Here is a 22,157-nt window from a genome sequence, read left to right as displayed (position 1 = left end):
AGTTGTCAAGCTCACTAGGTTTTCTGTAGTTCTGTTTGTGGTGTATAAAATTGATATAGCCAGCTATTTCACTTTGTTTAAAATTAAATATGTGATATATTGTTGCTCAAGAGTGGTGGTCAAGTCGTAAGAAGACAGTGGGTCATGTCACTAAGTCTTTAAATAGGCATGCGGAGCAGGGTTTGTGGGCTTTTGGTCTTCATCTCTTGGTCAGTTAGGTTGCTTTTTGTATGGTCTGTATGCCCAGAGCCACATGGGATTAAGTGTTACTCAGGAATCAGAAAGATTTCAATGCGCACCAGTTCGGCACTTAAGAAATAATTTGGAACTCTGAGTGCTAGTCGACACAGACTCATAGTCAGGCTAACAGTATTGAACACTTCAAAGGCAGTGAATTTTTCACTGTGTGCTGACTTATATGCAAGGTTGAACTCTTGAGATTTTGTTGCAGCTTTAGTGACTTCATGCTGGGCTCAATACCTTTAGTTCATATTCGTTACTGCCTATGAATGCTCTGCCAGTACTGCAAAATTAGTCATTTTTGTTTATTGTATTTATATTATGTTCAGTACAAACCAATGGGAGATCACCATTTGAATAAAGTTGTGTGTGATTTTGAATAAACGAATAAGCAAATAATCAAAGATTAATCCTTTGGTTGTACCTACCTTGTTATGCTATGGGATCATATTCTTAATGTTTCCTCCTTTACAACCACAACCCATTTCTTGATTTGTTCAATCATATTGCTACTTTGCCTCTTCAGGGCTTAAAGCAACAGAGCATGACCCGACCCATTTTGATCAGATGAGCTGTATTCAAGTCTAACTATAACATTAAAAATATAATGAAAGCAGTCTAGATTGCTTGAAATATTTTATTTAAAAAAATAACAGTGACTCATTTTGATCATTGTGCGATCATCCTCAGACTGTTACATACCCTGTAAATGGAGTAACATAACAGTTACTACAGGACACATGAAGACGAACAACAGTAAAAAAAAACACCCACGATATAAGTAAAAGAAGAGATACTCCTGCTGACTGCTGCTGGCATGGAGCACTAATTGTTCTAGACTGGTATGAAGAGCAGCAGCTGCATGACTTGCAATTATCATCACACAAATAGCGACGGATCTGCCCACCGCCATCTCCCACATTGCACCAATGATAGCTAATGGCCATCAAATACGAATAAAATCAGTAAAATTACAACTGCGGTATGACATATTTGTATCATGATAACAGTTATGTAAATATAAAAATAGGCTTGCATAAGATATAATTAAAGAACATTTGAAAGAAGTGTGATAAAGAAATAAACCCTTAACATTCAAACTTGACCCACAGTGCTGACTGGGGGGATTTGTGTATGGCATATGTTGTGCAAAAAACACTTAAAAGGACGCCACTAGTAACCATAGTAATGGTATGAATATTGATGTCTTCCTAGTTAAAGTCAAAGATATAGAAGTGTGACTTACAATTTTTAACTTGAACATAATCATCATCGTGTACAAAAGAGGTAATAAGTACATTAGGTACAATAGAAAGAGTACTGATGACACTAAAAGTATGAAGGAAGTACACAAACAATAAACCATTAGCCTTACAATTAGACATTAAGTGGCGTCTATAGTGACTTGCATGTAACATCTGTAGATCAAGGATGGCTTAAAAGTTCAACACGTAAAATAGTTGTAGGCAAAGTCCATTAAGGTTATGAAAACAGAAGAACACGCAGTTTCAGAACAAATCATCAAATAGATTGAAAAAGAATTTCTCTATGACATCCAACGGCGCGTTAAGCAAAGATAATGGTTTCTTTTTATGGTAAAACACCAGCCAAGAGCGGTTAGCACTCAATGCCATCAGCTTCAGCAGTTTATTTATATTATAGATACATAATGTTTTACAGTTGCAATTATATTCATATGTCCTCTAATAAAACTTTCACATTATTCCACTTAACATAGCATGTAACAATCTGAGGATGATCAGACGATAACTGAAACCGCTCACCGTTTCTGCCGCTGCTGGCTCCGAAAGCTTGCCAATTACAACTGTCTTTTATGTGTGTGTTCTGCCACCACTTGGTGCGTAGCTTTTTATTTATACATATTAAATACTAAAAATAATGAGTAGGTTGCCAATATTTGCTACACATTCCTTTTAAACTGCACATCACAAATAGCTAAACATTTTATGATTCCTGAAAAGCTACTGAGAATGGATACATTTTTGTAAACCAAAGTAATCACTTTAAAATTTTTATGAAGCTTATTTTATGATAAATTTCATTAAGCAAAAGATAAAGCATGAAACAACAGTAAGTATACTCAATTCTTTAAACAGGTTTCTGCAAAATATTTTTGAATTCATCTCACAAATAATTCATATTACATATTTTAGGACTCACAAACCTTTTATGCAACTTGAGGAGTTAAACCAAAATGGGCTGCCATGTGACATTTTGAATAGTTCTATTTAACTTTTGAGTTGCTTATGGCTACCAACATTTGAACTACTGCTACACATATGTTCGAGCATTTAAACAGGTCTGTGTTTACTTCTTTAAAAAAAAAAAAAAAACTATCTTGTTGCAACCCCAAGAATTTAACACAGTCAACATCTTACATACCACTCAATATATAGAAATTTTCTCCATCTAAAACATCTCTTGCTAAAATGTATAACTGTGCAAACTCACACGATTTGATATGTCGATGTTGAGGCCACTCTGCTCAGTGCTATCAGTAAGACAGCTAAGGGAACGCCAGACTTCTGTCTGCGAACTTAGGTCTACACTGTGCACTAGCATGCTGTCCTGGCTAGTCACTCGTTCATCATTTATACTGCTTCTGAAAGAAAATCAGGTACACGAGAAAAACCTTCATATACACAGCAGCTGAAAGGAAATTGAGACACAAATGGAGAAAAGACAAGCACCAATTAAGACCAGAAAGATAACATGAGGGAAATATCTGTTACAGACCCAGTTAACATATCTAACATTTTGTAATATAAGTGTTGGCAGGTAGCTCGAGATACCTCTGTAAGCAAAAAAAAAAAAGTTATTGTGAAAATAAAAAAAAAAAATAAAAAAAAACCAGAATATTGTGAACTGTGAATTCTTACTGACAATTTAATAGTGGGCATGAAGATTCAAAATTCTGGATAAACCTTATCATGAGTTGATGTATCAGACATATGTTCTCACAGATCACTCTTCACTTCATTACATTTATTCTGCCATCAATAGGGAAGGAGTACGAGGTACTGGTCACATGCATATACCTGGGTTAACAGTAATACTGGTAATCTGGCAAATAGAAATTGGGATGAGTCAGCCAAAAAAATATTTTAAGAAGGGAACAGGAAAGGGAGAACGGTATTATGTTGTGCTTTGGGAATGGAGGGGATTTATTTTGCCTTCATTCAGGACTTTAACTAATGTAGTCACTATGTTGCAACTCTAATTTGTAGAGTTATCTCCAGCGTGTTGATCTATAAACATGAGTAGCAACATTAGCCATTTGACATCTACTGTTGGATAAGTCCTCCTCTAGACTTTTTCATGCATCAGGATCTTCAGTGACACACATCCAGATTGCTCTTGCATGGTTTCCAAATGCATCTACCTAGCTTAGTTGCTTAAGACAGTTTCAGAGAAAATATTGAGAACTTCTTAGCAAGACTGTCTGACCACACTGCTGCAGAGTGAAAATCTCATTCTGGAAACATCCCCCAGGCTGTGGCTAAGCTATGTCTTCGCAATGTCCTTTCTTTCAGGAGTGCTAGTTCTGCAAGGTTCGCAGGAGAGCTTCTGTAAAGTTTGGAAGGCAGAAGACGAGACACTGGCAGAAGTGAAGATGTGAGGACGGGGCGTGAGTCGTGCTCGGTAGAGCACTTGCCCGCGAAAGGCAAAGGTCCCGAGTTCGAGTCTCGGTCCGGCACACAGTTTTAATCTGCCAGGAAGTTTCATATCAGCGCACACTCCACTGCAGAGTGAAAATCTTATTTTGGTATAATAATCTCTGTTTATTTATATACTTCATCTATTTATTAAATCATCAGTCTCTTCAAATAGTTCCATGTTGTCAATTTCTTCCTCTCTTGTACATGTTTTTCATGTAGGGACATGTAATACACCCAGTACCGCTCAATAACCTGTTTCACAAAATCTAACCAGTGTCTGTGTTTATGGCTTTTCCCTTCTAATGTTGCATCTAGTGGAAGATTAACGATACTTGGATGTTTTAGTTATGTCCTTTTCCAGGTACTCATACTTGTTTGTTCAGATATTGTCTCTGATAGTAGTTCATTTTGAAATCTCTAAAAGGCACATGAAAAATATGAGATTGCAGCTTTTGCAAAGCTGGTGCATCCTACACTCCCAGGATGGATGTGACTAACAAACTAAGTGAATAATATGATACATTACATAGTGTTAATTCTTAATATGACTCCTTCACAGGAAAAATGTGTAAGTTTCAAAAAACAGTTACTCACCGTGTAAGTGCTTCAGGCTGAGGAATAGAAGATTCATCACACATATCATGTGTTTCATCCTCAAATTTAACTTGCGAGAAATCCAAATTGATCGCACTAGGAGCAGAGAAGCTAAGCGCCTTAGAATTCCCCACAGCACTGCTGCAAGAATATATGTATCTTAATTTAAAATGCAATATTTACTGCCATTAACTGTTGTTATCAGAGAAAAGAGAGTAGTTAACAGTTTAATGTATCAGACAAATGAAATGGGGCAAAGTAAGATTGATATTACCAACAAGAAGACATAGAAACACAAACAGTCAACATTATCTTGTAACAGTTGAACTGAATAGAAGTTTTATATTGATATACTGGATAGTACTCTAGCCTATACAATGCAGTAACATTAATGTTTCAGTTAACAAAACTAAATTGGGTGAGCAAGCGAGATCTGCACAAGATATAAGTAGGTAGCAAAATATAATATTAGTCCCCTTTCTGATATGGAATGTTTCTTAAGCCATTTTGGCTTTGGTTACAAACAGAAGTGGACCTTGAAGCAGATCGAGGTAATCTAAGCATCAATTCCACTTTCTGTTCCCTGCATTACCGAGGTTATTGCAAATGATATATTTTCAAAATTAAAGTATCTGTTTTCTGAGTGTTGGCAAGACATTTGGAAACTACACACACACAACCCTACCTCAATTCTGCAGAATATATTCTGCTCACAGAAAGACTGAAGAATTACAGTTGAGCACAAAAAGCATACTGTAGACAATGTGTATCTCTACAATACAATTTATAAACGTTTTGCACTAACTGGAAAATAATATTTTCATAACACAAAGTATTCAATAGATGTAATGTTGTTTGGAGTAGATAACTGCATCATAAGAGTGCATCATAAGTGAACAGTGTCTTGTTTGAGTAATGGCACTAGTTAGTGATCAACAGAAAGGCTCAAGTGCAGTGTAGCCACAGCCTACAGTACAGTTAGTGACAATGTCTGCTACAAAAATGTCGTTTGCAGTTGTAAAGGATGAAAAACTAATGGAAACCGATGTCCAAGTTTATTATTAAGAACTTTAAGTAAATGTGTGATGACAATGATGATTTATTTTTCAGACATGTAGTAATGCCTGTCAAAAATGTGTGACTAGACTGGAGCAAATAAGTGATGATGATGTCATTGTAAATGAGTTTCAACCTGGAAAATCATAAATTCCTCAGAGTTTTTCAGTTAGCATTTTCAGCATCCCCCAAAATGTGAATTTTACTGACAGTCTTGTAACTGAACCTAACTGATTATTCACAGTCTGCCAGGGTGCCAAATTTCAGTTCACTGTAAATGGTTTCCATTTTTCCACAACAAAACAAATGCGAAATAAGGCACTGTAGTATATAAAATGTTTTGACTTTTCTACCTTAGTGTTATGGCTAATTTTAGTGTTACGGCTAATTTTTGTTAAGTATTGATGGGACAAATATCTATTTCACACACCCTTCCTGATATTTGATCTGGAACACACTTAAACTGGTCAATATTTAACTTGAAGAACTGACAGAACATTTTGTCATAATTTCATAAACGATGACTGATAAGTGTCATAAAGTACCTTCGGTCAAGCATTGGCCTAAAGATGGGATGTCTTGCAGCTTTTCAGTCATGTAACTGCTGGAGTAGGATGTTTTCTTTTTTATCACTTTCTTCTTACAGCAAGAACAATGATAACTTGAGATCACTCAGTTTGAGAAATGTACATTTACTTCCATGAACTGCAGATGACTGAAGAAACTAAGAATAATACTAGCTGCAGGCTACCTGCATGTGGTGCAAACATGCAGACAACTTTGTGCCAGCGCCCTCAAATGAAACACAACTTCTATTTCCCCCATAATTTTTATGAGATATGGCTTTTGTAACAGCTTTAATAACAATTTTGATACGTTAGCCGCATTTAGTATGCAGCAATGTATCACATAATGTGAACCAAATTAAAGAAGTTGGCAATAACAAAGCCTTCACATTTTATGTGCTAGGTTACTAAATACCCAAGTGTCACAATAATTGTGGCCAGTATTGAAAAAACAATAGCCACCAACATCAGGCTCTGATGTGAAACTAGGAGATACAAAAAAATCAACTTTCTGTACCAATCAGTTTTCTCAAAATCAAACTAGAAGTATTATATAGTGAATAAAATTTGCAAATCCAAAAGAACTGGTTTTCCATTTTTCACAAAGAAAGGAGAACCTCTACCGGAAAACTTACTCCGGAAGTTGATGCACGTTAGCTTTATTAACAAACAGTACTTTTTACAGCAAGAAAACTCGGAAACACATTTTCATCACACACTGCCATCAGGCACAGGCCACAGCCACTTCATGTGAACCATTCGTTAATGACGTCGGTCACAGTGCGATGGCTGTAACCCCCAGGCACGTCACATCTTTAACTCATAGGTTTCAAACTTTCTACTACGAGTTCTTTAATACATATGTCAATTGCCATAACTAGATGGGAAATATTACTTCTCCGAAATGAACCACGTTCTCCTTCAACAAACAGAGTATTCACCATCAAAGTTGTCAGATTTCCTTCTCCTTTTTTGTAACAGTGTCTCAAATAAATACCTTTAATAAATGTTTCATTTTCACTGATCTAGCACTTGTTTTTGAAGATAATGGCACATGAAGCACCAAATAAATTCTGCTCTATTTTGATAGTCTTCTGTCAACTTTCTGTTACACCTTTTTCTGTTTTGTCAGTCTTCAGACAATTTTTCAATATTCATTTGTCTTACAATTTCATGGCCCTTTAGAGAAATACCAGGAAAACCTGATTCTTTAAAGACTCAAAACTCTGATGAATAAAACAGCTTCAACTTTTCAAATGAGTTAACGTTTTAAATGAAATGATCATAAGGCATTATTGGTTGGGAGATCCTGTCTGGTGGTGTTCGGACATCAAGCCTTTTTACTAGTATAGTCTTGGTAATTTCTACTCCATTATATGCAATAATGTAGTTTCTTATGCATATCAATGTTTATCGTGTCTTATCTCATGAGTTGTATGCTATTCATTGACATAATTTTGCAAGTACATTCAGTGGTGTACATGGATCCTGTCTGCAAATTAAAACATTGTGCTTGATGTGGCAGTTTTACTGCATGAATTGTAGAAATACAGTAAGCAATAAACTATTTTCCTTTCATTTGTTATCCTCTGGTGTGTGTGTGTGTGTGTGTGCGCGAGGGGAGGTTCAAAGAGAAATTTTTTTTGTAATGGTTTGAAATTATATATTATGTGTAAAGTTTGTTGTAAGTCACTAAGTGCTCTCATTCTCAAATACTGGATGAATATAGTCTAAGCAATCTGCATACCTTAGGTTTCACTGTCTCGGACATACGCACAGTTTCTAACATTAAAACTTGACTTATTGTGTTAAACGTTTAATGAGCATGTTACGACAAATCAATAATTACATGAAATATCGCAAATCAAATTTTTGCTGTCTCTGGAAGCTGTTAGATAGGCAACCTGAAAGGGGGTCAAGTGCCATGAACCATGTAGCTGTTTAGTGACATTATCCACATCACTGGTTGCCTGAGCTGACACTAAAGATTTTTGGCTACTAGTTATTGTGACTGCAAATAGCTTGGAAGTTCCCAGAATGAGATTTTCACTCTGCAGCGGAGTGTGCACTGATATGAAACTTCCTGGCAGTGCTGGACCGAGACTCGAACTCGGGACCTTTGCCTTTCGCGGGCAAGTGCTGTACCAACTGAGCTACCCAAGCACAACTCACGCCCCGTCCTCAAAGCCTTAAGGTTCGCCTGCAAGGTTCGCAGGAGAGCTTCTGTAAAGTTTGGAAGGTGGGTGACGAGGAACTGGCAGAAGTAAGGCTGTGAGGACGGGGCATGAGTCGTGCTTGGGCAGCTCAGTTGGTAGAGCACTTGCCCATGAAGGGCAAAGGTCCCGAGTTCGAGTCTCGGTCCGGCACACAGTTTTAATCTGCCACGAAGTTTCAGCTTGGAAGTTATCAACTGCTCTGTTGGGTGCACAGATGGCTTTTTTCTGGCATTAGACACTTCTCTTTGAGGAGAGGCACCTTTCTTTCACACTTTTAAGTTGAGACAAAATAAGCAGTGAACTGTGGAGATAGAAATGCTTATTTTATCAGTGTTAAGAGTTAATTTTATTACTGTTAATATCTTGACTACCAATTCCATGCTCCAGTTCAGTTTCAATATTATACACTAAGATAATATTATTACATTTACCAGTTCATAAACTTACTACTGAATTATGCACAGACAGTAAAACATTTGTTGATGTATCAGTAATAAGTCATAATGAGACAAGCAATTGGTCATTCTATTTCAATGCTCACTCATTCCTAACTACTTAGTGCCTTGCACTTCACCAGTCCTCTCACATCTCTTTTATCTCAATATCCACAACATCTTCACTTGTCACAATGTTTCCTGATGTTCTGAGTACACTGTAAGTTTCCTGGAAATACACCCGTCTTAACATAAAGAGTGCAGTTATACTAATTGGTGATCAATACTTGTGTTCCACTCACTTTCTGAAGCATTTTCATTATAGAAGGAGGATGTCTATTTTCAAATGTTCTCTATTTTATTTTAACCACAATCACATTCTGGCACAATGGAAATGTTCTATTAACCCCATTATACATAAATTTCATTGGGAACATTAAGGGTAGCTATCAACCCCCCCCCCCCCCCCCCCTCGCCAATACCAAGCAGTTCACAAGTATAAGCATTTTTGTGGTGACCTACAAATTCTTCAAAACGGACACAGCTGGTTGTTTAAGTTACTGGAGCCAGTTATGTTCAATAACAAGTCAGGGAGCTATAAATCAACCAGTCTGGGAGCTATAAATCCATTCAGACAGTGACTCATGTATCACAGTAGACCGAGGTTTGAAGCGTGTCACCAAAGTCAGACGCTAATGAATGGTGGTGCTGGTGTTGGTGATATGTTGATCTTTAATGCCTATATTAAAATATCTTATGAAGTGAGAATGATTAAAGTCATAAAACATTTAAAAATCACCAAGAATTAAAATAATATAAGAACTGCCTGAAACCCATTGATTTACAGAAAACAATTTTTAAGAATGTTGATCCAAGATGATAGCATTCCTTCAGTGGACAAAATAAAAAAGACCAATGTGAAGGATGTTGTTTATTGGGCCGCTGAGGCATGAAAGAATATTTCAGGAAATACTCTGAGAAAATTGTGGAGACAACTGTGGACATCTCTTGAATTTCAGGGCAACCTAGTTGAAAATGAAGAGGAAAATCTACTACAAATGATACAGACAATCCCTGGATATTAAGGAGACGTAGATGAGTGGATGGCAGGGGATGGGGTATGTGTGGAGAACCTTACTGACGCTGATTTAGTTGCTGCTGTGACTCAAGACCAGGAAGAAGTGGACTGCTGCGATGGAAGTGACAGCCCCCTGCTACACCTGTTGATTTGATGTTTACGAGATGATGGTGCAACTATGTGTCACATAACAGACTGTCTTCATTACACCAAAAAACAATGACTGTGTTTTTGTCATCTAAAAAGTAGGGATAAAATTTCTGCTGTATTTTAGTAAGTTTTACAGCTTTTCTTTCATTGTTTGTTTAAACCTAATGTTTTCTTGCGAATTTTTCTAATACATGTTTACTGTACTGTGTAAATTAAAATAGTGTGTATGTACAGAAGTATTTTACCACACAGTTGTCCATACTTAGACTAACATTTTTCATGTTCGTATTAACCGAACGTTCGGATTATCGTGGTTCGGTTTAGTGGGACTCTGCTGTATAAGGATGGCACGGCTCACACAAAGTTCATGAACCTACACTGAAGATCAATCTGGCCACACTTTTCTGAGCTAAGAACATTCTCAGTGTGTGCACAGAGCTGCCCCAAAATACAGGGTGTACATAAAGTCCGGGAATACTTTCAATTATTTATTGCACAAGAGCTAAACATTGTACAAATGTCATACATATTGTATTTTGAAGATAAACTCTGAAAGTTTTTTACAAACATTCAATATGTGAACCATGAGTGAGCCAGCAGGCGTCAATACGGTAATCGATTTCTTGCCATACCCGTTCCAGCATGCCATCATCGACTGTGGCAGTCGCTTCCCATATTCTCTCCCTCAGCTCTGCTACATCACGTGGTAGAGGTGGTACATACTCCAGATCTTTAATGTGTTCCCACAGAAAAAGAGTCACACGGAGTGAGATCTGGTGAGCGGGGAGGCCATTTCATGAAACAGCTGTCCCCTTCTGTAGCATGGTCGATCCATCGATGTGGCAGCTCCATGTTCAGGTACCCACGAACTTCACGATGAAAATGGGGAGGAGCCCCATCCTACTGAAAGATGAACGCAGAGTCCGATTGCATTTGAGGCATCAGCCATTGCTGCAAAATTTTCAAGTGGAAATATCCAGTGACAGTGCTCTCAGTGAAGAAGAATGGCTCGTTCATGCTCCACATTCACTTCACTCATACTGGGATGTCCGCTTCTCTTTGTCGGGCACAAGTAAACTGTCATAATAAATTTGTTGTGCCAGTGGTAAATGACCTTTCTTGATGGTGGCTTCTTACCATACTTGGTTCTAAACATCTGTTGGACAGCTGTAGCACACTTGTTTTTGTTGAACTCCAACACACAGAAAGCTCACTCCACACCTGAACTCACCATGTTTGTGATCAGCACTGACTATCAGCAAATTACCAAACTATGCTGCGGTATCATACATATGATGTAAAACAGAACGAAAGTGAGCAAAGCAAATAAAGCCTTCATGTTGCTTGTCAGAGATGGTAGAGGTCATTCTTATAGTAAAGAAAGCAGCATTCAGTTTCTGCACAAGATCTGGAACATGGCAATTCCATGAAAGCCTTCCACCTACTCTCTGTCCTAAAATTTAAAATGGTTCATTTCACTGACTGTTTGACCACTTTTGAACAAAAAAATTTCACTTTTACAAGAGTTCTATATCAAAATTGTATGAAGTGCATTTTATTACAGTGAAGCGTTAATACGTTCTCTGAAAGCCATGTACCTGTGTTTCTGACTACCTTATTAGCTACAACATTTATATTACATTCCACATCTTTCACAATGGTAGTTGCATAATCAGTAAAGCAAACATTTTTTGTGTTAACTGTCACGTTTGATGGCAGAACATTGCTATGTATGGAGAGAAGCAATGAGCCCAGAACAGGACCATTTGACATCCCAACCCCCTGAAGAGTGACATGACTTCTTCATGAAATGATATGTCCCACTTATAGGCTTTCATGACAACGAAAGATGTTTGCAATGTTTTGCTATAAATAAGTGTTGGGATGTCTAACTGCGCGATAGCTTATGATACAGGCAGATGGGAGAACATCTTGAACCCATCACATCTACAAGGCAGGATGGCAAGTGAGTGTCTCCACCAGCTGTGTGGGGCTGCTTGTTGCTTGGCATTACAGTTTGAAAAGTTTAGAAGACAAGGCTAAAAAGCAAAAAAGGTTATGGCTACAATGGATGCTGTGACAAATGACTGTCCAAATGGTTTATGTAGAGAATACTTCTTGTCTTGATCTTGTCCAAGTTCCAGCAATTTTTTTTTAAAAAAAATGTCAAACTGTGTTATACAACAGACTGTAAATTGAGAGATGATATTTTATAAGAGAAAGTGTCAATATAGAAGGTTTAAAGTTCAGTTGTTCACATCCTCAAGTAGCATGAAAGAAAATTAACATTCTCTTTCAGTACCCATCCATGCTCTCAAGGAGACTGTTGCAACACAGTTAAGTGGAACCTCAGCGAACATTAAGAATGGCAACCAGGAGAAAATTTAAAAAATACATCTACTGACATCTAACACAGAAGGGTTACAGATCACACACAGGAAGTGTAACATTGATGTCACACTGATAACCATCTATGTTGCATTGCACCCCACTTAAATTATGTGACTCCAGTCACATTCAGCTTAAAACCTCTTTCCTGTTTGTTGACACTGGAGGACAACCTCCTTCTCCCTACTTTCCAGATGGGAAGTGAATCACTGTTGAGCTTTTCCCCTAATCCCATAATGTTTCGGTTCATGCAGAAATATTGCATGGTCCACACAATTAAATGCTTTTGTTCAAACAACGAAATGTTCACTTTTCGCTGTCCTCAACTTACTGTTTAGCTCTAATAGTGTCTCACACAGAGAATACTGCTTTCCTGAAACCAAACAGTAAGCCTGACAGTAAAACATGTCTGCTGAAGTATGCTACCACTCTTCTATACATCTCTTTCTCAAAAACATTTGAAAACCTTGCTAACAAAGAAACTGGTCAGTAATTGTCCACTATCACTATCACTCTCTCTCTCTCTCTCTCTCTCTCTCTCTCTCTCTCTCTCTCTCTTCCACCCCATCCCTTTCTCATCAAAATATAAGAAATATTAGAGATAAAGTTAGTGAACTGCTTATAGACGTTGACTCTGAAGTTACTGGTATATCAGAGCACTACTTGAACACTGCGAAAATACAGTCTGATACATACAGTCAAAACATTGGCTGGTGCAAAAGTTTTTACCATTTTACAGCTGTGTGACACTAGCTCCAAGTGTTGAGAAAGCAATCAATCACTTGTCTCATAAGACTAATGTTTGTTCTTAATCTGTTCTTTTGGACATGGCCAAAAGAACTGATACCATGCAGAATCCGCAGTTGTGATAAACATTATGTAAACTGAAGATGGAGGGGGAGAGAAAGGAAAGGGAAGAGAAGCGAAGGGACGAAACTATTGATGTGAGCCGCCTCAGGACTTTACGTGGAACCATTGGCAACAAGTGAAAATGTGTGCTGGGCCGGGATTCAAATCCATGATGTCCTGCTTACTAGGCAGCTGCATTAACCACTGCACCACCCAGACACAGTGTTCATCACAATTGCACAGACTATCTCGGCACACCTCCCGATCAACCCACATTCCCAACTAGTGCCACTTCTCTGCAACCCGTCCATGTCTCCATGCCCACTACTTTGAGATTCTTGCACGAGTTCGAATGTAATTGTGCATCTGCAGTGAAGGTGGTGGATTCATTGCCCAGCAAGGCAAATCAATTGTATGAATGAGTGATGTCTGTTCTTTCAGATGCACAATTACATTAGAGCTACTGCAGAAATCTCAAAGTAGCAAGCATGGACGACATGGAAGGGGACTGAAGATAAGTGGCACTAGGTGGGAATGTGGGTCAGCCAGGAAGCGTTTCCAGATAGTCCACAAAATTGCGATGAACACTGTGTCCAGGTGCTGCAGTGGTTAATGCAACTCCCTAGTAAGCAGGAGATCCCAGTTTCAAATCCGGTCTGGCCCACATTTTCACTGGTTGCTGCTGATTCTGCGTAAAGTACTGATACAGCTGACATAAATCGTTCCTTTCCTTCCCTTTCCTTTCTCCCCCTCCACCTTCAATTTACATTTAAATTATTTTCTACTTAATTAACAAAACAGTTGGTATATTTTTGTATTCCATATGTTAGTAAATTACTAAGATACAGGAAATATCACAAAATACATGTAGAAACAGCGGAATCACAATGATTCAATGACATATGTTACATCTACATCTACATCTACATCTACATTTATACTCCGCAAGCCTACCAACGGTGTGTGGCGGAGGACACTTTAAGTGCCACTGTCATTACCTCCCTTTCCTGTTCCAGTCGCGTATGGTTCGCGGGAAGAACGACTGTCTGAAAGCCTCCGTGCACGTTCTAATCTCTCTAATTTTACATTCGTGATCTCCACGGGAGGTATAAGTAGGGGGAAGCAATATATTCGATACCTCATCCAGAAATGCACCCTCTCGAAACGTGGACAGCAAGCTACACCACGATGCAGAGCACCTCTCTTGCAGAGACTGCCACTTGAGTTTATTAAACATCTCCGTAACGCTATCACGGTTACCAAATAACCCTGTGACGAAATGCGCCGCTCTTCTTTGGATCTTCTCTATCTCCTCCGTCAACCCGATCTGGTACGGATCCCACACTGATGTGCAATACTCAAGTATAGGTCGAACGAGTGTTTTGTAAGCCACCTCCTTTGTTGATGGACTACATTTTCTAAGGACTCTCCGAATGAATCTCAACCTGGCACCCGCCTTACCAACAGTTAATTTTATATCATCATTCCACTTCAAATCGTTCCGCACGCATACTTCCAGATATTTTACAGAAGTAACTGCTACCAGTGTTTGTTCCGCTACCATATAATCATACAATAAAGGATCCTTCTTTCTATGTATTCGCAATACATTACATTTGTCTATGTTAAGGGTCAGTTGCCACTCCCTGCACCAAGTGCCTATCCACTGCAGATCTTCCTGCATTTCGCTACAATTTTCTAATGCTGCAACTTCTCTGTATACTACAGCATCATCCGCGAAAAGCCGCATGGAACTTCTGACACTATCTACTAGGTCATTTATTAATATAGTGAAAAGCAATGGTCCCATAACACTCCCCTGTGGCACGCCAGAGGTTATTTTAATGTCCGTAGACGTCTCTCCATTGATAACAACATGCTGTGTTCTGTTTGCTAAAAACTCTTCAATCCAGCCACACAGCTGGTCTGATATTCCGTAGGCTCTTACTTTGTTTATCAGGCGACAGTGCGGAACTGTATCGAACGCCTTCCGGAAGTCAAGAAAAATAGCATCTACCTGGGAGCCTGTATCTAATATTTTCTGGGTCTCATGAACAAATAAAGCGAGTTGGTTCTCACACGATCGCTGTTTCCGGAATCCATGTTGATTCCTACAGGATAGATTCTGTGTTTCCAAAAACGACATGATACTCGAGCAAAAAACATGTTCTAAAATTCTACAACAGATCGACGTCAGAGATATAGGTCTATAGTTTTGCGCATCTGCTCGATGACCCTTCTTGAACACTGGGACTACCTGCGCTCTTTTCCAATCATTTGGAACTTTCAGTTCCTCTAGAGACTTGCGGTACACGGCTGTTAAAAGGGGGGCAAGTTCTTTCGCGTACTCTGTGTAGAATCGAATTGGTATCCCATCAGGTCCAGAGGACTTTCCTCTGTTGAGTGATTCCAGTTGCTTTTCTATTCCTTGGACACTTATTTCGATGTCAGCCATTTTTTCGTTTGTGCGAGGATTTAGAGAAGGAAATGCTGTGCGGTCTTCCTCCGTGAAACAGCTTTGGAAAAAGGTGTTTAGTATTTCAGCTTTACGCGTGTCATCCTCTGTTTCAATGCCATCATCATCCCGGAGTGTCCGGATATGCTGTTTCGAGCCACTTACTGATTTAAAGTAAGACCAGAACTTCCTAGGATTTTCTGTCAAGTTGGTACATAGAATTTTACCTTCGAATTCACTGAACGCTTCACGTATAGCCCTCCTTACGCTAACTTTGAAATCGTTTAGCTTCTGTTTGTCTGAGAGGTTTTGGCTGCGTTTAAACTTGGAGTGAAGCTCTCTTTGCTTTCACAGTAGTTTCCTAACTTTGTTGTTGTACCACGGTGGGTTTTTCCCGTCCCTCACAGTTTTACTCAGCACGTACCTGTCTAAAACGCATTTTACGATTGCCTTGAACTTTTTCCATAAACACTCAACATTGTCAGTGGCGGAACAGAAATTTTCGTTTTGATCTGTTAGGTAGTCTGAAATCTGCCTTCTATTACTCTTGCTAAACAGATAACGTATTAATAAAAATTACTTTAAAATGTGTGTATATTTAAAGCTTTTTGTGCTGAAAACAAGTGTAAATACATATTTCATGCATGAGAAGCATATATTTTTGTTACCGTCTGTTGTTATTATCGTAGGCACTTTCCTCGACACTTACAACTTTTTATAAAAGACTAATGATTCATCCAATAACACACGAATACTTTTGTAAATTTCATTACTTTTGCTTCAAAAGTGAAAGTGTTGAAGATTCTTGCCATTTGTGGCTCAGATTTAGCAACAATTGTGGAACCGGTTTCTTCTGTGTTGGGAAACAGTTTTAATGCTTTTGACAATTTATTATAATGTCTTTGTGGTTTTCCCTCAAACTACAGCTGTGGTTGCATAAGTGGTACATTAAAGCAGCTATTATATTCCATACATGTTTCCTACATTCCACATTCACTAATTTAGCTGAAAGTGTAGCGAATAAAATTCTTGCTTTGTTGGGTACATGGAAGACATCTTTCTGCAAAAGGTTGTGTCTTTTGGCGTTTACTACCAATTTGTTTGTTGTTATTAAAGAAAAACAACACTGTTCAGTAAATGTCTGTACATTACATGAGAATAGTAAATAAACTGTCCTGTAATGTACCTCCCAGAGTCCTTAGGAAACTAAATAATGACAAATGTGCTGTTAGTTGTCATCAATTTTTATGGCACTGCAAAAACTCCCTATTGTAAAAACTGTGTTACAAATCATTATACACACTAGAATTTACGCTTATTCGATACTGTATTCAGAAGTGTCACTTTCTGGCCACTTAGGGTGCTGCTGCCACTGTGGGTAATAAAAACGGGATGGAGTGTCACAACTGTTATGTTAGATTGTGGAAACAAATCAGTGGCTTTCTATAGGATGATGATGATGTTTGGTTTGTGGGGCGCTCAACTGCGTGGTTATCAGCGCCCGTACAATTACCCAATCTTTGCTCAGTCCAATTTCGCCACTTTCCAGGATGATGATGAAATGATGAGGACAACACGAACACCCAGTCATCTCGAGGCAGGTGAAAATCCCTGACCCCGCCGGGAATCGAACCCGGGACCCCGTGCTCGGGAAGCGAGAACGCTACCGCGAGACCACGAGCGGCGGACGCTTTCTATAGGGGATACAGATTAAGTGCTTATTTTTCATGGAGCTCTTTGGCTCTTTGTAGAGCATGGGTGTGACCAAGTATGTGAGAAACAGTATTCCATTTGAATCCTCCAACATATCGAAGCACTGTTCTGGAGAAGTCACTGAATGTCGTGCAGGAGCAGCTGAATTTAGTGAAACTAAACTTCATAATTGTAGTTGCCTATAGGTGCCCTAGCTCTGGTTTCAGGACATTTCTGTTCATGCTACAGTAATATCTTGGTCCACTCAATAGAAAGTACCAAAAATTAGTTGTATGTGCTGACTTTAATATTAGAAGATCTCCTAAATTCTCATCATTGTATTTTTTCTAACCAAAGTGTAAGTGAACGGTAGCATAACTATAGACTACTTTTTGTTGATTCTTTATTATTAAAGGTCTTTTGTTAGTAAAAAGGTAAATGCCCTTTTGAATTTGTGCTAGTGGCAAAACACATTTTTTTAAGCCTCATTAAAGAACAAGTGTGGCAGGATGTCTATAGTGCTGATAACAGACAATAAATATAATGCTGTATCCAACATATTTCTCTTGCTCTTTGAAAGTTGCTTTGGTACCAGGACTAACAGGCAATCTAGGTGGCTGATTAGTGGCATAAGGAAATCATGTACAACAAAGTGGAATTACGAGGGCTATCTAGAAAGTAATAGACATATCAATATAGAAAAATGCAGAAAACCCAAATTTTATTACATACATTTGAAAGGCACACTTTTAAGCTATTTTTCTACATAATCACCATTCAAATTGAGGTACTAATCACACCGTGGCACAAAGTTTTAAGTACTGTCTCTGTAGAAATCTGCTGCCTGCAATTGCAACCATTGGTTTATACTGGCACACAGTTCAGTGTCATTATTAAAGTGTTGTGTAGTGAGCCATGTTTCCATTGGTGGGAGGGGGTGATAGTTGCTCAGGCCCAGATCCGGGATGTATAGTGGATAATTGAAAGTATCCCACCTAAAACCCCTTAGTAGCTCTTGCGTACGATTGGCTGTGTGTAAAGGTGCGTTGTCTTGAAATAACACAATTTTTGCACTAAGTTTTCTCTAATACTTGTTTTGTATCTTTTAGGAAATCAACAAGAATCACTCTCTTAGAGTCCCAAACCACTATAGCTATGATTTTTCTTGCTGATAGCATTTGCAAACACTACCTTTGTTTCTTGGTAGAATTTGTGTGTCACCATTCCACTGACTGCTTTTTTCTTTCACAACTGACATATTTCACCCAAATCTCTTCCTCAGTTACAATATGATCGACAACTTTGTTACCACTTTTCTCATAATCTTTGAGGAAGGTCAGTGTTGCAGCCACACACTGTTTTTCGTGGTTTTCAGATTTTGGAAACCTACCTAGCCCAAATTTGTTGTAACCAAGCTTCTCTGCCAAAATTTAATGCACTAATCTCTGTGAAATTTGGGAGAAATGTTGTGAAAATTCCATAATTGTGGAATGATGATTTTCACTACTTTTGTCATTGATTTTCATTAGCAGGTCGTTATTCACAAAGCTAGGCCTACCACTGTGGTCCTCACTGTGAACCATGGTACAGTAATTTTTAAAATCAATGCACGATTGCCTCACTCAGCTTTCACTCACCATTTCTTTTCCATACACATCACACATATCATGACGAATTTCAACTGATATGCAATTTTGTCCAAAAAAAGCTAATCACAGAATGCACCTTACATGTGGCTGGCTTTTCTATTGCAGCGCACATTTTAACATGTCACAGAAAGCAAAGAAGCAGTGACACAGGCCACACACTACCACCGCTGGATGCGTACTGGTGTAGGAACATTAAAGCACCAAGATGGCAGCTGTAGCCCCGCCCACAGCTGTGACAGACCACAAGTTTCCAACTTTCTGGATAGTTCTTGTGTATCAAAACATTACAAACAGCCACAACAGAGCTGTAGTTGCCTTTTACAAACAGTGCTGCAAGGTGCTTAAAATGTTAGTAGGAAGGCAAAAAGCACGTGGTATGTGGTATTAAAACAATATGATCATTTGTGAAGGAGATGTCTGGCCCCAGTAGCATGCCATGGAGGATATAAAGTCAGTAGTAGTAAATTTTTTCTGTTACTTGTAAGTCAGATATATTTACAGTATTATCACCTTCTGAATATAGCAGATGAGTTAAAAACTTAGTTTCTACAGGAAATCACATAAATATCTTAGACAATGGCTTTCCCACATCAGTATCCAAAATACATTTCTGTGATACTGAAAAGGGGGAGATGGAGTTGATAATTAAATCATTGAAGACTAAAGATTCTCATGGATATGTATACTAAAGTACTGTGCTGTAAATGTTAGCCCAATACTTAGTCACATTTGTAATTTTTCCTTTAGGGCTGGTCAGTTTCACAAATGATTAAAGCACTCAATAGTGAAATCGTTCATAAAAAAGAAGAAAGGGATAACAAAGACAATTTTAGACCTACTTCTAAGCTACTGGCATCTGCTAAATTTATTGAAAAGTTCTTTGATTTAAATAAGGCATTTGATTGTGTTGATTACAAAGTATTACAACAGAAGTGTACTGTTATGGAATAAAGAAGAGTAGCTCACAACTGGTTCCTCTCATACTTTTAGAACAGACAGCAAACAGTCACTCTCCACAGTAATGAGAATGACCATGACATGGAGTCTCATTGGGGCATGGCTAAGTGGGTGATGCCTGATGGGTCAGTGCTGAGACCACTACTGTTTCTATTTTTTGTTTAGTTTGGGCCTGCAGCATGAAACACATTGTAATATGACATTTTAAATTGAATCTTACAAGTTAGCTGCTAATGCTTTTATTATATTTCAGACAATAGGCCTATTTTCATGAAACTGCCATAGTCAAGTATATAAGTGAATATTACAGTTTGTAAATTTAATTTACTTTTGCAACATTTGTATGTGGAGTTAATTGACTTATGTCTAGCAGACTGATACATTCATCAGTATTCAGGAATATACAAAATTACGTGTGACAGTTGTAAAAATTTTACATTGGACAAACAGGGCAAAATTTTAAAATCAGATGTTGAGACCATACTACACATAGTGACAGCAATCAGTTGAGTCTCTTCACGCATTTAAAAAACCAAAATCATAAAGTCAACAGAATTGAAACTGCAGTTCAAATATTAAAAATAATAACAAATTGACTTGCTGGAAAATATTGGAAGAATTGAAAATTTATATAAACATTAAAACTTATCTCCATGACATATTAAACGAAAAGAGTGACTTCAAACATATATATTGCTAGAAAATTTTACTGACATTCTGAAGTATGACAACGGAAAAAAATATACAACCAAAGAATACACAAACACCTAAATTATCTGTAACTCAAACTATATTCCTGACTAAGCGACAACCATTTTGTAAACATACAGCATTGTCAAAAACTGTCAGCTACATTCAAATTACTACATAACTTTATTTTATTGACAAATAGATTCATCAATGATGGAACATGTATGTCTTTCCCAGCTAGACGTTAGTATACTTGTACAATTAACTTGACATACATATATTGCAAAAGTAAATGAAATTTACAAACTGTAATATTCACAAGTGTACTTGGCAATGGTAATTCCACTGAAATAGGCCTATTGTATCAAATATAATGAACCTATTAGCAGCTAACTTGGAAGATTCAACCCAAAATGTCATACTACTGTGTGTGTCTACCCAGAATCAACATATGATTAGTGAGTCTGAACAGTCCAAATTCCAAGGTGTTCAAATACATGATAAGCAGTCAGGGAAAATGCATGTTCAACATCTTGTTCAAAAACTGAATGCTGCTATACTCACCATTAGAACAGCATCTGCAAGAAGTGACAGTCTAGCATGAAAATAGTGTACTTTGCTGTTGTTCTTACACTTACGCCATACGGATTATATTTTTGGGTAACTCATCCCATTCACAAAGCATATTTTTAGCTCAGAAACAGACAGTTTGAATAAAATGTTGTGTAAGTTCATGAACCCCTTATCGACCCATGTTCAGAACTTCGTGTGTGTGTGTGTTTGTGTGTCCACATGTATATAAAACAGGTTTCATTAATGTGCATTTTAGTGTCAGGAATCGGGCACACTTGAAAGGTACATAGCACAGATGACCGACAATGAGCCCAGAACTAATGTACGGTGCACAGTCCTACTTGAAATCTCATCACACTCATGACAGGCTTTACTCTTGAATCTGTTTCATACATAAAGCAGAGTGTATATGTGTATGTCCAGGATCTCCTCCCAAACCCTGGGATCGATTTCAACCAAATTAGTCACAAAAACAGCAGGCCTCATAAGTATCAGCACCATGCAGTTTACAACCTCCTAGCTACAATATGAGCATAGATTCAGACAAAAACATGTTTTTTCCAGCCCCTGGCATAAAGTTTACCCTGCACAAAAGGCACACTGTGTGAGAACCTGCCAAATGAACCTGCTTTGCAGGGCAGCCTGCATGTCAGGAGGCAAGACAACCTGCTTTGCTGGCAGGCAGTTCGTCAGGGGCAAATAAATGATTTTCAAACCCCCAAGCCCCTGATGTGTAGCCTGCTCTGCATGACAAACATGTTATAAGAGTAATATCAGCCTGCTTTACTTAACTGTATTGCAGGGGCTACACGTGCTAATGAGCATGTCTGGGGACAGGTTGAGATAGATATAGGAGGGGATGGAGAGAGAGAGAGAGAGAGAGAGAGAGA

General features: G+C 38.2%; 1 protein-coding gene across 7 annotated transcripts in view; it reads right to left on the bottom strand.

Moving 5' to 3' along the window:
• Positions 1-22,157, bottom strand: part of LOC124777828 (transmembrane protein 94) — a 495,418-nt gene that overhangs the window by 103,485 nt on the left and 369,776 nt on the right. For 4 of the 7 annotated variants that reach the window (XM_047253357.1, XM_047253351.1, XM_047253353.1 and 1 more), the window contains 2 exons: positions 4,515-4,655; positions 2,713-2,863 (listed from right to left, as the gene is read on the bottom strand). In XM_047253357.1, coding sequence (XP_047109313.1) covers positions 2,713-2,863; positions 4,515-4,655 — 292 coding nt within the window. The remainder of the gene's footprint in view (positions 1-2,712; positions 2,864-4,514; positions 4,656-22,157) is intronic. The other 3 variants (XM_047253355.1, XM_047253356.1, XM_047253354.1) reach the window with 3 other exon arrangements.

Source organism: Schistocerca piceifrons, chromosome 2 (assembly GCF_021461385.2).
Source record: "Schistocerca piceifrons isolate TAMUIC-IGC-003096 chromosome 2, iqSchPice1.1, whole genome shotgun sequence".
NCBI lineage: Eukaryota > Metazoa > Arthropoda > Insecta > Orthoptera > Acrididae > Schistocerca > Schistocerca piceifrons.
Note: the sequence above shows the minus strand (reverse complement) of the source record. Positions and strands in the feature narration are given on the sequence as shown.